The 15,968-nt window shown below is 44.8% G+C and overlaps 1 protein-coding gene across 1 annotated transcript in view; it reads right to left on the minus strand.

Moving 5' to 3' along the window:
* The window catches only part of TP53BP2 (tumor protein p53 binding protein 2), a gene marked incomplete in the record, with an annotated part of 1,836,298 nt that overhangs the window by 1,536,453 nt on the left and 283,877 nt on the right, over positions 1-15,968 (minus strand). The window contains 1 exon segment of the mRNA XM_044060198.1: positions 3,610-3,711. Within this exon segment, the coding sequence (XP_043916133.1) occupies positions 3,610-3,711 (102 nt within the window).

Here is a 15,968-nt window from a genome sequence, read left to right on the forward strand (position 1 = left end):
CCACAGACATAATCTGATGTGTCTGTTGTTATGGTTTGGCTGGCAGGGGGTAGAGTGAATGGCCGTCCCATGTTTTGGTGACATGCCTTTGCCCACCATAGAAACTCCTGTTGCAGGCAGGGAATGAGAGGAATCATCGTTTCCAGACTGTGAGAATGTTGACTCCATAAACATTTTAGGTACCATTGAAGTTTCCTCATATGAAGTCTTGCATATGGAATCATTAGGATGCAGGATGCCATGTAGCCCAGAGCCTGCAGAATTTGTCTTGCAGAAGACTGGGTTTTTGTTGCCATCAGTTTGAAGTAAGTAGTCAGTTGCCTTTGCTTGTCGTGAGGTAAGCCATCTGGGCAGTTGTATTCAAGCTTGCACCCAGGAACGTTATCTTTTGAGAGGGTACCAGTTGTGATTTCTTTTCGTTTACTGTGTACCCTAGGCATGTTAGAAGCCTTTTCACAAACGCCAGGTGTCAAAGAAGAGTGTCCTTGTTCTCTGCTTGAATGAGCCAAAATGATAAATAGTAATTATAAAAAACTCGACCACAGGAAAGGAGCGAGAGTCCAGACACATCAGTTAGCAACAAGCTTCTTTAATAACTTTTCAGATAACAGGCAGGTTAAGCGCTTTCGTCTTGAGTGCAAGACTTCATCAGATCAGAGAATAATGTCCTTGTCCTCTGCTTGAATGAGACAGTCGTCCAAGTAAGGATATATTTGTATACCTCTGTTTGCAAAATGCAATTACTGGTGCCAGGCACTTTGTAAAGACCCTGGGTGCAGTAGATAAGCCAAAGGGCATTGCAGAGAATTGGTAATGCATTAGGCCAGCCTTGAATCTGAGGTATCTTCTGCACGATTGTCTTATTGGGACATGCAGGTATGCCTCTTTTAGGTCTAAAGTCACCAGCCAAGCATTCTTGCCCAGCATGGGCAGAAGCTGCTGCAAAGTCAGCATTTTGAATTTTGGAATGTCCAGGTATGTGTTCAAAATTGATAAATCCAGTATTGGCCGCCAGGCGTTGTCCTTTCTGGGTACCAAGAACAGTCAAGTAAAAACCTTGTCCTTTTTCCTGTTCTGGCACCGTCTGTCTGAATGGCCCCCATATCCATGAAGGACGTTTCTGTGCCTATGCCCATTGATTTTTTGGCAGATCTGGCCAGCCATGTGCCATTGGCAGAGTGTGGAAATGGAATCTGTATCCCTGTGATACGATGTTTAGTACCCACTTGTCCTGGGTTATTAACTGCCAATTTTGAGCAAAAAGTGCTAATTTTCCCCCTATGAGTGCTGCCAAAAGATAAGTGCTTGGTGTAGGCAGAGGGAAGGCATTGGGATTGCTTTCTGTAGGTTTGCACTTTATATCCTCCAGATTTGGAGGTGGAAGCGCCCCATTGCTTTGACCTGTATGAATCTTGTGCCTGGTATCTGGAACCCTTAGGGCATCTGGATTTGCCACTTTGGGCTCTGTCTGACACAGGAAAGGACCAATTTTTTGTAGGCCAGTGTCTACTGAATCTTGGTGGCTGCACTTGTAAGAAGTCTAACAGTTTGCATAGATTTAGCTTTGTCTTCCATTTTCTTTAAAACCTCTTCTGCCTTAACACCAAACAGAGAATTATGCTGTAAAGGTGCATCTAGCAATTTAGCTTTAACATGATCAGGCAAATTGTGTTCCTTTAACCAGGCATGCCTCCTAATCACAGATCCAGTAACTGCGGCCCTGCAGGAGGCCTCTAAGGAATCAAAACCACATTGCAAAGTATGATTTCCAACTTGTTCAGCTGCATGCAATAATTCCTGCAATTCTTTATTTTCTGCACATTCTGAAATCAACATCATTTTCTGTTTCAGCAATCCCATAACATGTTGTTGGTACTTAAGCATATGAAATTGACAGTTTAAGGCCCCGATTGCCAAGGTTGCAGCTGTATAAACCTTTTTTCCCCCCATCTGTCCAGTGCCCTTGAATCTCTGTCAGAGGGGGTAGGATTTTTTGCTGTTGAGGCCTTAACTCCCTTTGGACCCTGTGAAATAGTTTCAGGATCAGCAGCAGGGTTTCTAAATAAAAATTTATGAGAGTCAGGGACCCTGTAATATCGGTCAGGCTTACTGGGAGCCGGAGGAAAGGAGTCAGGGGTCAAGCCTGACTCCGAAAACACATTTTCCACAATGTCTAAAACAGGGGGAATGGCTAAAGGCCTGTGCTGAGGGAGAAGGAGGAAATCCAGGAGTCTCTTTTTTGATTCTGAGAAGTCTTGACTCTCCCAGTGAAAATGCTCCCTCAAAGTATGCAAGGTTTCTCCAAATGAATAATCCTCAGGAAGAGATGCAGATGGAATAGACTCCTCAGCATCGGAATCCTCATAGGGAGGTATAGATAATTCCTGATCAGAAGAGGAATCAGAAGAAATAGAAACCTAATCTGAAGATTCATAATCAGTGTCTTGCCTAGGCCTCTTATCAGGAAGGGGATGAGTACCCTTGATCAAGGTAATAAGGTCTTTAACCATTTTGATAATCTGTTTTTTAGGCATAGAGGCCTGTGCACGTGGCTCATGCGTCGGTTTTTTAGTTTTAGAAGTTGTTTTTGTCTTTGGTTTTGCAGCTGTCGCTGGTTTGACATACAAATGTTGAGGTCTGAATACACCCTCAGAAGCCGGTGCCTGCTCAGAGGCTCCGGACCCATCCAAGGGAGATGCATCCGTCGGTCCAATACCTTGAGTACCTTGCGGCATGCTGGACTCTACATGGGTGTCGGTAAAGGCCTGTGACTCGAAGGTAGCGGGTATCAGGGACTGCGAAAGCGCCTCACTGAGTACAGATGACTGGCTTAGGAGAAGCTTCGTCAGTTTTGGATCTCAACTGCCTTTCTCTGTCCTTTTCTTTGCGTTTTTTATGTACTCCGGTAATCGGATTGCTATCCGACGACATTTCTGGGTAGTTAAATGTTTCCAAAATACTTTGATAGAAAAATATACTGATGCTTAATAGTGCGTTGGTTAAATCTAGCACAAAACCGACAGCCAGGTACATTGTGATCAGGGCCTAGGCAAGGAATACAGTATAAACGGAAATCCTTATGAGGTATTTGCTTCCCACAAGTAATACAATTATTAACTTTTTCTGACATCGGTAAAAAGCAAGAAAAAAGTTTCCCCAATGGGGTACTTAGTTTCAGTGAAGACTTCGGTTCTGAAACTCAAACTCGAATATTTCAGTAGTCGGCCGACCGGCACTTGCGAAATGCTACTGCTTCGGGCACCGCGCGGCAAGGAAGACTAAAGAAAATGGCGTCGGCTGCATGTTTTATACCTCTGATGTCACGGAAGAGGAGACAGCAACTGACGCAGGACCCAAGACTTTGGAATTCAGGCCGACTGAGGGCAACCTGCCAGCAGATTACCCAAATGTAATGACTAACAGTGAAACACGAAGAACATCAAATGTTCTTGTTTACTGATACAATGACCCTCCCTGAAGCAACATCTAATATTATCAAACATCTGAAGTCAGCACAACTCATGGTTAGTCCAGTCACATGGCCAACATTTTTCTATCATAAAATACAGCTCTTCCTCTGGCCAGTCAATCATAACTTAACAAACCTACCTTTGTAGATAAATGCTGCTGCTGAATTTCAATCTGTTGCTGCTGTCGAGCAGCCATTTCCTGCAACTCAGACAAAGTCATATCCATCCGTGGAATACTAACCTAAAGTGAGGAAGTACAGGCAAGTGAGGCCTAAACTGATTATGTACTCAACTGACACTAAAATTTACTATAATTACAAATTAAATAGTTATTAATATGAGTGGACTAGACCATAAGAGGTGTGTCAACACTGTCAGTATGAGGTGACTGCTACACTATTTACATTAGTAAACATATGCCCTGATACACCCAGCAATAAGAATAATCTGCCATTCTATAAGTCAATGTTTTCAGTTCCTGTTTCTCTGAAATAATTACCATCTCAGAAGATACACTCACCTCTTTCAGTTTCAGATCTTGATCATCAAAACAAATGACAGCTTGGCTTATTCAATTAAAAATATTGCAACACATCATGCCATCCACACAAAACCTCCAACCACCACATCTGCAACAGAATATGAAATAAAAAAAAAAAAAAGTGTCACCATACTGTATCTATATACCATGTAAAGATGCCACTCCTTGCCCCATACGCTCACACACAACACACAGACTCTCTCTCTTTCTCAGTAATGATAAAAGGGGTCCATGCATGCAAACCCTCAACTTCAAGTTTCAAATTTCACAAAAAGGTTAGATGCCAGCCATTCAATGATCAGTACCACAGATTCAATATTTAAAAATATAAGAAATGGGATACTCGCAATACCAGATCATCTTTGAGAGGGCCTTCTGCAAATGGCAATGGTCAAAATTCCTCCTTGAAGGATCCTCTTCAATACAGTTTTTTTCAGTGTACCTGTATGCCTTCTGCAAATATACACCATGAGGTTATGTGATGAGTGTATGTATGTATATGACTGTCTATATGCAGCCTAGAAACTGAGTCAGTACACCTACAAAAAAGAAAATATGAAAAGTACAGTTTTGTACCTACCATAAATGTAGATGTTCGAGGTTCCCATTGCTGCAGTCCTTACTATTGGGTATAGTCCGCATCCAGTCGGCCCGAATACCAGAGTATAAGGCTGACGTCGGTCAGGGCGCATTAGACTGACGTCAGTACGTCAGGGTACTAATGCGCATGACCGACGTCATATCCTCAGTCTTTTCTTGCCCCAGATGTCAGAAGACCCTAAAAAGACAAGGCCCAAAATACCTGCACCAAAAATATGTACAAGATATACAAGAACATATACAAAAATATAAGCATGAAACCTCACCTACACAACCACCCCTAAACACAGAGGGAAGGAGGGAATTGGACTGCAGCAATGGGAACCTCGAACATCTACATTTATGGTAGGTACAAAACTGTACTATGTTCTTCGTTCCCCATTGCTGCAGTCCTTACTATTGGGTAGAATCCCAAAGCAGAGGTAAGGGAGGCTGGCAAATCATAAAGAAGCAGGAGCTGACAACATGCCTTGCAAAACAGCTGTGGCAAAACCAGCCCTAGACTTAGAGTAGATAGGAAGGTGATAATGCTTAGAGAAAGTATGCACGCAACTCCAAGTAGCTGCTTCCAAAATATCCTTAGTTGCCACCCCCCTTAGAAATGCTGTTGTAGTGGCAGCAGCCCTAGTGGAATGAGGCCTAATCCCAGCTGGAATCTCCTTGCCATGATGGGAATAACAAAATGCAATGCAAAAGCCAATCCACCTAGAAATAGTTTGTTTTGACACAGGCTTGCCCTGAACTCAAAGCAAAAGAAACAAACAACTGCTGAGACTGCCTAAAAGCCTTAGTCCTGCTTAAATAATAACGCAATTGCCTGTGTACATCTAAAGTGTGCAAAATCTTTTCCCCTTTATCTTGGGGGTCTGCATAAAAGTAGGCAAATGAATAGTCTGGTTTAAAGCCACACTAGAAACCACCTTAGGCATAAAGGAAGGATTAGTACGTAATGATACCCTATCCTTATGGAAAATCAAAAATGGCTCTACTGCCATAAGGGCCTGCAACTCAGACACCCTTCTTGCAGAAGTAATAGCCAACAGAAAAGCAGTCTTCCATGACAAGTATTTCAATTCAGCAGTAGCCGAGGCTCAAAGGTTGTAGAGTAAGTTTCTCCAACACAAAATTGAGATCCCAAGCAGGAGTAGGAGCTCTACGTGGGGGTCTTATATTCTTTGCCCCTCTAAGAAACTGCTTGAACAAAGGATGTGAAAACAATGGTGGGTCACAATCATAGTGAGCTGAAATCGCTGCAGCATGAATCTTAATAGAAGAGAAGGACAAACCTTTGTCCAACAACTCAGTAAGGTATTGAAGAGCCGCACTCAAATTAGGCTCAGAAACCTGCAAATTCTTTGCTGTACTCCAAAATAAAAATCTCTTCCATTTTTCTGCGTACACTTTCCTTGTACTAGGTCTTCTAGCTTCCATAATCACATTTAAAACTTGTTGAGGAAGTTGAGACCTGCTGTGTTTCAACACAGAATATGCCAGGCTGTTAGATGAAGAGAGTGAAGCTTGACATTGAGCAGATGACCATCCTGCTGAGACAATAGATGAGGAATCAGAGGCAAAGGCCATGGAGGCTTCCTTACCAGACTCCGTAGTAGTGGGTACCAGTGTTGCGAGGCCAATCTGGAGCTATCAAAATCATCCTTGGCCTGTCTTGTCTGACCTTTAATAGTACCTTTGGAAGAAGAGGTAGAGGAGGAAAGGCATACACATGAAGGTTTTTCCAACTGAAAGACAGAGCATCCACTTTCCAAGCTGTGTGATGAAACCCCTTTGTGCAATACTGTGGCAGCTGGTGGTTTAGTGGAGAAGCGAACAGATCTATGTCTGGAGTTCCCCATGACACTGTCAATGTTTGAAATACATGAAGATCCAGTTTCCACTCGTGGGGATCCATGATTTGTCTGCTTAACACATCCGCTAAGGAGTTCTGTGCTCCTGGCAGAAACCTTGCCTGAAGAGTTAGTTGCAAGCTTAGCGCAGTCTCCCATAAAATCATTGCTTGCCTGCATAGAGGATAAGAATGTGTTCCCCTTGCTTGTTGATGTACCACATGACAGTTGTGTTGTCTGTTAGAATCAACACCTGCCCTGGAAGAAGTAACTCCTTGAAAGCCATTAATGCAAACTGGACTGCTAACATCTCTTTCATGTTGATATGTAGATGCAGTAGTCTGGCAGGCCACTTGTCTTGTATCCACTTTCCATGTAGATGAGCTCCCCAAGCAAAGTCCGAGGCATCTGTCGTTAAAATCTGACTCGCCTCTGGCGGGTCACAGAGAGTCCCTTGTTTAGGTGACATTCCTGAGCCCACCACAAAAATTCTTTTTGAAGGCAAGGTATTATTTGAATGACAGTGTCCAAATCCTGGCAGTGCTGTGTCCATACATTTCTGAGATACCATTGTAGCTTCCTCATATGCAGTTTGGCATTGGGAAGCACCATAATACAAGATGCCATGAACCCTAATGCTTGAAGGACTGTCCTTGCAGTCAGCACGGACTGATGAGATAGTTGATGGAAGTAAAGTGATAGACTCTGTTGTTTGTCCGGGGTTAAAAAGGCCATCTGGGCTGCTGTATTCAGTCTCACACCCAGAAAGCACATGTCTTGAGAGGGTACTAGACTGGACTTTATTTCGTTCACAGAATACCCTAGGCATCTTAGCACTGCTATAACATGTTCCAGATGCTGTACAAGGTCTTCCTTTTCTTGAGCCAGAATCAGGCAGTCGTCCAAGTAAGGATAGATTTGAATTCCTTGAAGCCTGAAGTAAGCTATCACTGGAGCCAGAACCTTTGTGAATACTCTGGGCAGTAGATAAGCCAAAGGGCAATGCAGAGAACTGATAATGAGAATTTCCAGCTCGAAACGCAGATACTTCCTGCAACTTAGCCTGATAGGCACATGAAGGTAAGCTTCCTTGAGATCTAGAGTTACCATCCAGTGATCTTTGCCCAGCAGAGGTAAAAGCTGTTGTAACGTCAACATCTTGAACTTGGGAATGTCCAGAAAAGTGTTGAGGAGAGATAAATCCAAAATTGGTCTCCACGTGTTCCCTTTCTTTGGTACTAGGAACAGGCGAGAATAAAATCCTAGGCCCCTTTCTGATACAGGGACTGGCTGAATGGCCCCCATCTGGAGTAATTGAAAAACTTGCTTGTGAGCCTCTTTTCTTTGTGGAGGAGGAACGTCTGGCATGCCTTTGAAAAGGGGCATTGTATGGAAATAAAATCTGTGACCGTGGTGAATGATATCCAACACCCATTTGTCTTGAGTAATTAAATCCCAATTTGCTTTGAAAAGAGACAGTCTTCCTCCCAAAGGAGCTGCCAGACGGGAATCTACTGGCAGCTGAAAAGACAGGTCATTGGGTCTGTTTACGAAAGGACTGACCCCTGCCCTCACCAGAAGTCGGAGCAGGTGAACTCCCTGTTCTAGGCCTAAAAGAACCTTGAGCCCTGCCCCTACCACGTCTAGACCTACCCCTAGACTGAGAATCATAAGCAGGATATGTCCACCCCTTAGTACGCCAATTCCTACTAAATTTCGGTGGCTGCACCTGCAAAAATCCTTAACAGTTTGCATAGACTTAGCTTTGTCCTCCATTTTCTTTAAAACTGCTTCCACAGGCGATCCAAACAACACATCAGACTGTAAAGGAGCATCCAAAATCCTTGTCTTAACATGCTCAGCTAAATTCTGATCCTTCAACCAGGCATGCCTGCGAAGAACAGAACTAGTAGCGGCCACCCTCGAGGAGGCTTGTACAGCATCAAAACCACATTGCAAAGAATGCTTACCCACTTGTTCAGACACATGAACCAAATCCAGCAACTCTTTACACTCAATACCTCCTGCCAAAGCATCCACCTTAGATTTCAATTGTGAAAGGAGGTAATTCTGATATTTTAGCATGTGAAACTGACAATTCAATGCTCTCATGGCTAGAGTGGAAGAAGTATACACTTTCTTTCCCCACCTATCCAAAGCCCTTGCCTCTTTATCAGTGGGAACAGGATTTTTAACCACAGAAGCTTTAACACCTTTAGGCCCTGAGAAATAGTTTCTGGGTCCGCCCTAGGACTCTTAAACAAATACTTATGAGCTTGGGCACCCTATAATACCTATCAGGCTTAACAGGAGCAGGAGGCAAAGAGTCAGGGTTCAGGGAAGCCTCTGCAAAAACATCTTCCACCACATTCAACACAGGAGGAATAGCTAAGGGCCTATGCTGGGGTAAAAACAAGAATTCCCTAAGCCTTTTCCTGGAATCAGAGTAATCCTGGCCTTCCCATTTAAAGTGCTCCCTCACGGAATGCAGAGTCTCTGAAAATGAGAAATCCTTAGGAGGAGTAGCTGTAGGAGTGGAATCATCCACATCAGAATCAGAATAAGTAGGATACTCCTGCAAGTCTTCCGCAGAAGACCCTGAAGCCTCTGAACACTGTTCAAAACAATCAAACTCTGGTTCCACCCTAGGCCTCTTATCAGGCGGGGGCATAGAACCTCTAATCATAGTAATCAAATCTTCTGCCATTTTAAGCATATGTTTCTTAGGTACAGAACCCGAAATGCTAGGAGAAGCCCCCACTGAAGCTAAACTAGGCCTACCTCTCAAAGAAGTTTTGGCAACAGAAGGAGAGGCTCTAACTACCTTGGGAAGAGAGGGAAGAACAGTCACCTGAGAAGCCCCTCAGCCTGGCCTACCTCCTGAGAAGGCACATCCTGTAACAGTAAAGATTCTGCCTGGGACTCCATGGAAACTCCTGGCAAAACCTCTGGCTCCACTGAGCCTCCTAAAGAACCGGCGTCCGGGACTGCCGGTTCATCAACCCTAGGCTTCGCTGTTTTGTCCTTGCGCTTCTTGAAGAAGCGCGTCGGAGCATCCGACGGCATTTTATAATTGCAACGCTTCCCAAACACTAACCTGGCACAGTCTAACCTCCTCTTAATAGTGCGTTTGTTAAACCTAGCACAAGAGCGGCAACCAACAACGTCGTGCTCAGGCCCTAAACAAGGTATACACAAGGTATGGTAATCCCTATGAGGTATCTGTTTCCCACAAGAAATACAGTTATTCACTTTTTCTGACATCCGGTAAAATACTGAGGCAAGAAAAAACCAAAATGTTCCCAACGGGTACTTAGCCAACTCTGTTTCGGTCTGAAACTCCGGTTTCGGAAAGATTTCAGAACGCCAACCTGCACTCGCAAAACTGCTTCTGCATCGGACCACGCGGCAAAAAAGACTGAGGATATGACGTCGGTCATGCGCATTAGTACCCTGACGTACTGACGTCAGTCTAATGCGCCCTGACCGACGTCAGCCTTATACTCTGGTATTCGGGCCGACTGGATGCGGACTATACCCAATAGTAAGGACTGCAGCAATGGGGAACGAAGAACATCTACAGTAAACTCTGTTAACTGGCACCCATGGGGACTGGTAGATGCTGGATAAAAAAAAGTTATGTACTCACCATAACGTTCCATGTTTGTAGCCCATCTCGCCCTTCATTCTTACATATGGGTTCGGAGCCAATCCTCTGCTCCAACTCGGCCGATTACAAAGCTCAAAGTCTCTAAGTTGGCTCGTGCAAGGTAGGTATCCCACAATGCACTAGTAACAATCCCCAGATCTTGTTTGCTGCTATCTACAAATATGATGTAAAGTATTTCCACAAGGAAAAACAAAGATGAAAGGTCTCCAACCCTAAGGAAGATAGACATTATCTTGTCTCCAGATCATCCAAGGATACATGGATGGGGGTAGGTGGGTGGGTTTGTAAGACTGAAGGGCGAGATGGACTACAAACATGAAACATTATGGTGAGTACAAAACTTAACTTCTTTATGTTCTGTAGTCCTATCTCGCCTTCATTCTTGCATATGGGACAGCGTCCATAGCACCTTTTTCTTGAGGGGCTCATGGGAATATACTCCTAAGAACCGTGGAACCAAAGAAGGCTCTACCCCTGGAGGCAGAGTCCAATCTGTAATGAGTAATAAAGGTATGAGGGGTAGCCCAAGTTGCTGCTGCACATATACTGCCCAGTGGAATTCTGGCTTGAAAAGTGGCAGATGTGGATATAGATCTGGTAGAATGAGCTTTAATTTTAAATGGGAATTCTTTGTCATTAGAAGAGTAAATAAAGGATATGCAATTTGAAATCCAGTTTGATAAAGTTATCTTGGAGACTGGCATTCCTTTTCTCGTCTCCGAAAAAGATACAAATAATTGGTCTGATCTCCTAAACTCTTTGGTTCTATGTGGATAGAACCTTAACTATCTGTGCACATCAAGTTGATGAAACTTATATTCCACTTTGTGTGATTTGGAAAAAAGACTGGCAGTTCAATAGTTTGATTCATATTCGATTGAGAACAAATCTTGGGGATGAAGGAAGGGTTAGTACAAAGGGAAACTGTCAAACCTCCTTACTTGATATTTCATAGACAGAGTGTTTGCAGCTCTGACATTCTTCTGGCGGACGTAATGGCTACCAGAGAAATGGTCTTCCATGAAAGAAACTTTAAATCACATGTATGTGAAGGTTAAAAAGGCGGTGAGGTAAGTTTTGAAAGAACAAAATTTAGATCCCAGGGAGATGTAGGTTCTTGAAAAGGAGGTCTTAGTAAGGTGGTGCCTTTTAAAAATGATCTACACAATCTGTGAGCCATAAGATTAGGTTCATGTTGTCCCAAATGAAAATTGGAGATAACTGCTAATTGAACTTTGATTGTAGCAGCAGCTGATCCCTGATGAAAAAGTTTGGTGAGAAACTCTAACACTAAGGGAATGGAGGCTGTGTACGGATCTATGTTCTTAGCTTGTGCCTAGAGAGAAAATCTTTTCCATTTGCTAGCATACAATTTTCTTGTAGAAGGTTTATGAGAAGACGTCAGGATATGTGTAACTGCAGGGGAGAAATCATGAAGCCTGACTAGGGTGGAAATGGAGCAGCCATGCGGTCAAGTTGAGGGTGTGGAGACGGGGATGGAACATGCCTGACATACATGTCAGAAGGTCTGGTACTGGGTCCAGAGTCCATGGATCATCCAGGAGGTGAGGCCCGAGAAAGGGGAACCAAATCTGACGAAGCCAGTAAGGAGTGATGAGAATCATTCTGCATCCCAAAGTCTTTGTTTTCTGGATCACTTTCGATATTAGCAGAAAGGGAGGAAAAGCATAAAGAAGTCCCGAGGGCCAATTGTAGATAAGTACGCCTTTCGGTGTCTCCCCCGGGGGGGGGGGATAAGGGTGAAGTAGCTGCTGCATTTGTTCATTGGGGTGGCAAACAGATCGCAGCAAGGCTGTCCCCATTTGCAGAAAATCTGTTCCGTGACTTTCTGATTCAGAGACCACTCGGGAGGCATCAAGATTGCCCTGCTGAGCTTGTCGGTTATCACATTTGTTCTCCCCGGAATATGCGTTGTAACTAGAAAGCGTTGGGAAGATATCGCCCACTGCCAAACACGTAGAGCCTCTCGACATAGAGGGTAGGATCTGGTTCCCCCTTGTTTGTTTATATACCATACCACTGACATATTGTCTGACTTGATTGCTATTGTCCCTAGAGGAAGAAAGTTGTGAAGTGCTTGCAACACTAGTAGCACTGCTCTCATTTCTAGAACACTGACATGCAAGTGAGCCTCATGTTCTTGCCATGTGCCTTGGACTGTCCTTCCTAGACAATGCCCCCCCCCCCTCTATCTGGGAGGCATCTGTGGTCACCGTAGCAATGGGCTGGCAAGGAATGAATGGTCTCCCTATCGTTAGTTGATTGGACTGGATCCACCAACGAAGGTCCTTTTTGCAAGATTCCTTTATTAGAATGGGATGAGACAGGCAGTTGCTGAAAAGACCACTGGGAAAACAGTAGCCATTGTAGAATTCTCATATGTAGTCTAGCTAGCGGAAGTAGTCTAGCTAGCGGAAGTACAGTTATAGTAGAGGCCATGGTTCCTAGAAGTCTGAGCACTGTCTTCGCTTTGATCTTGCTTTGGGGAAGCAGGCTGTATATTTGTTGTCTTAGATTTTTGCACTCTGTCTGAAGGAAGGTGAGCCATCATTACGACTGTGTCTATTTCTGCGCCTATAAAAGTCACATATTGAGAGGGCGACAAGACAGACTTTTCCCAATTTATAGTAATGCCTAGCTGAGTGCAGACTCAGATGGTTGAATCCCTGGCTCGTAGAAGTAGGTGCCTGGTGGTGGCAGTCAGGAGCCAGTCGTCTAGGTACGGAAACACTTGGAATCCAAGACGTCTCAAGTGATCCATTACTACCGCCATGCATTTGGTGAACACCCTGGGGGCTGTGGTGAGACTAAAGGGCAGAGCATGAAATTGATAATGACTGGCTCCCAGCCGGAAGCGTAAATGACTCCTTGATGCTCTGTCCATTTTTATGTGGTAGTACACATCTTGGAGGTCTATGGAGAACATCCAATTGTCTTTCCCTAACAGAGGGAGTACAGACTGCAGGGTTACCATTCGGAACTTGACTTCTTCACGGATTAATTTAACTTGCTGAGATCCAAGATGGGCCTCCACAGCCCCCTGTTCGTTTTGGCACTAAAAAGAATCAGGAGTAAGTTCTGAATCCTATCTGGTCTGCGGGGACGGTTTGGATGACTCTCTCTTGAAGCAACTTTTAGACTTCTTATAGTTGCTTGATCCCTGTGATTGGGTGGAACATCTGGGATTCTCTTGGTTAGATGAGGTGGAAAAGAGAAGGGTATGGAGTATCCCCTGGAAATTACTTTTTGTACCCACTTGTTTTTTGTAATGTCGTGCCAGGTTTCTGGGTACAAAGATAAGCGACCCTCGACTAGGTCCAGAGAAGCGCAGTTGGGCCCCAGTTCAGGAGCGCTGATAGGGACATACACAAAAGGCATTGCGGCCACCCTGGTTTTGCGGACCCCCCTGTCTCTAGGGCGATGTCTACCATTATTTCCTCCTCCTCTGCCTCTGGAGAAGGAATCTCCTTGTGCGTCTGGAAAAATCTCTGAGATTTCTTGAATCCCATTTTTCTGCCGCTCTGACTTTTAGGGTATGGTCTAGAAGGGACAGAAAAACGTACTCCCATGGCAGAGAGTCTTCCCTTCCTGCTCACATCTAGTGAGTGTGTCTTTTGAGGAGCCGTCAAAGGGGACATTGGTAAATGTAGATTTGAAGGGCTCCGCAAAGTTACATAAGCGCATCCAGGGGTGTCTCCTAAGGGAGACTCCTGAACCCGCTGGCCTGCTCACTACATCTGCTGCTTAAGATATCAGCCTCATGGAGGAGTTAATAATAGAGTTTAAGGTGGACAACTGAGCAGTAACCTTCTCAGGGACTTCTTCAGCTAAAGTACCTTGGAGAACATCTTCTAGCTCTTTTAGGAGATCTCTTTGTAGCCTAGTGAAATGGGTGAGGTAATTCAGCGATATGAGTCTAAAAGCCGCTGAAGAAAAAATACGCTTCCCGTATCTGTCCATCGTTCGAGACTCGCTAGTTCCTTCTTTGTGGCTGCTGCCACCACCATAGCATCTACAGGCACACTTTTGGTCAAAAACTCTTTTTCCCTAGGAGCTGAAAGAAATTTGTTTGGCCTTCTGGGGACTGGTTCCATGGCATCAGGAGTTTCCCACACCTTTTGACTCACCAAATCTAACAGCTCATCGAAAGGTGGAGACACCCAAGAGGCTGAAGGTTGAGAACCAAAAGCCTTCAGGTACACTGACTCCTCATCAGAAGGGATGACAGTGGGCCAGCTGCCTCTGTTTCAGGATCTCTGGGATATCTACGAAGACGATATCATCAGAGGACAACCTAGGGGACCCTTCTGACTCCTCGAGGTCAGTGTCGGAGGTGATGGATTCATCAGGGGAGTCTACATGCTTCCTCTTGCAAGTTCTCTTCCGAAGAGGCTCTTCAGAAGGATATTCTGGGAAGGTCTCGGAAGACTGGGGGCCACCCAAGGGGGGATCCTGAGGCTGCGGGTCTCTGCTGTCTAGAGATAGAGAGATGGTGCTGAGACAGAGATCGGAGCTTGAGGGAGAAGAGCATCAGTACCCTTGTGTGGAGCTGAAGATCTAGACAGCATTCTCCTCATCATCTCTAAGGCAGATCTCTCCAGCTCTGAGGACACCACTGGTTCTGAGAAGCGGAAGTAGTCCTCGGCTCCAGAGCGATTGGCTCCAAGACAGATGTAGGATCCGAGCTTAGCCGAGCCAACACACCGAGAGGTAGGGCTTGGAAGCAAAGAAGTTCGGGTCTGAGCGTCCCCATCGGGGCCGACTGGTGAGCTTCGGCTCCTAGACACCAGGGACGGCACCGAAGGTGTCAGAGCAGAACTCAGCTCCGAGACAGACAGTTGGGGTGCTGGAACCGACAGTTCCATAACAAATAGTACCAATAGCTCTGGCTCCGAAAGACCGACATGGCTCAGAGGAATAGACACAGGTAATATGGCCTTAGACGGCTCCGGACCCGAATGGGTCGGAGCCGACAACAAATTTGCTAGCGCCGATGACTTCAAGTCTAAGCACCACTCTCTCGACATCCTCCTCAGAAAGACTCCTGGAGGATCTGGAAGACAAGGTAGGGGATCGAGATCTCTGCAAAACTGGAGATGTAAGTGTCGGGGATACCAGTAGTAAATCTCTTGACCGGCTCAGAGATATGGATTCAGCTATTGGTTCCGAAAAACTTGGAGCCAAAGCTGGATGGTCTACATCAATAACCACGACCGGCTCTGAAGGCAGAGGAGCCGAAGAGGTAGAAGGCTTGTCAATTTTTGGCAATTTTCTCTGGTGGTCCTGATTTAACAGTCGGTATGGGAGACTGTTTTCACCGACTTGACCTTTTCTTTTTTAGAAGAGGGAGACCTAGAGTGAGAAGAGGAAGAGCTAGCTAAATCCTCCTTAAAGGAAGGTTTAAGGAGACCTTTCAAGATGAGTTTGTTCTTCCTTTCCTGGAGAACCCGGGAGCTAAAAGAATGGCAAAAAGTACATGTCTCCTGTAGATGTATGGCTCCCAAGCAATAAACACAAATACTATGCCCGTCAGTCAGGGACATTTTTTGTGAACATTTTATGCATTTCGTGAAACCCGAAGGTTTATGGTCCTTGGTTTCCTTATACATACTACTTCTTTCACAACAACAATCACAGACTATAAATGCAGAAAGGTAAGAAAAAGAGAGGACAAGGTCCTCTAACTTACAGGCCTAACCCTGCTCAAGAAAAATAAAAAAAAACACACACAAGGGAGAAAGACAACAGAGGACTAGGTCCTTTAACTTAAACGGGCCTAGCCCTGCTGAGGAAAAAACACACAAGAGGGAGGCAATAGAAGA

The sequence above is a fragment of the Protopterus annectens genome, chromosome 1.part2 (genome assembly GCF_019279795.1).
Source record: "Protopterus annectens isolate FY-2018-M chromosome 1.part2, PAN1.0, whole genome shotgun sequence".
Taxonomy (NCBI): domain Eukaryota; kingdom Metazoa; phylum Chordata; order Ceratodontiformes; family Protopteridae; genus Protopterus; species Protopterus annectens.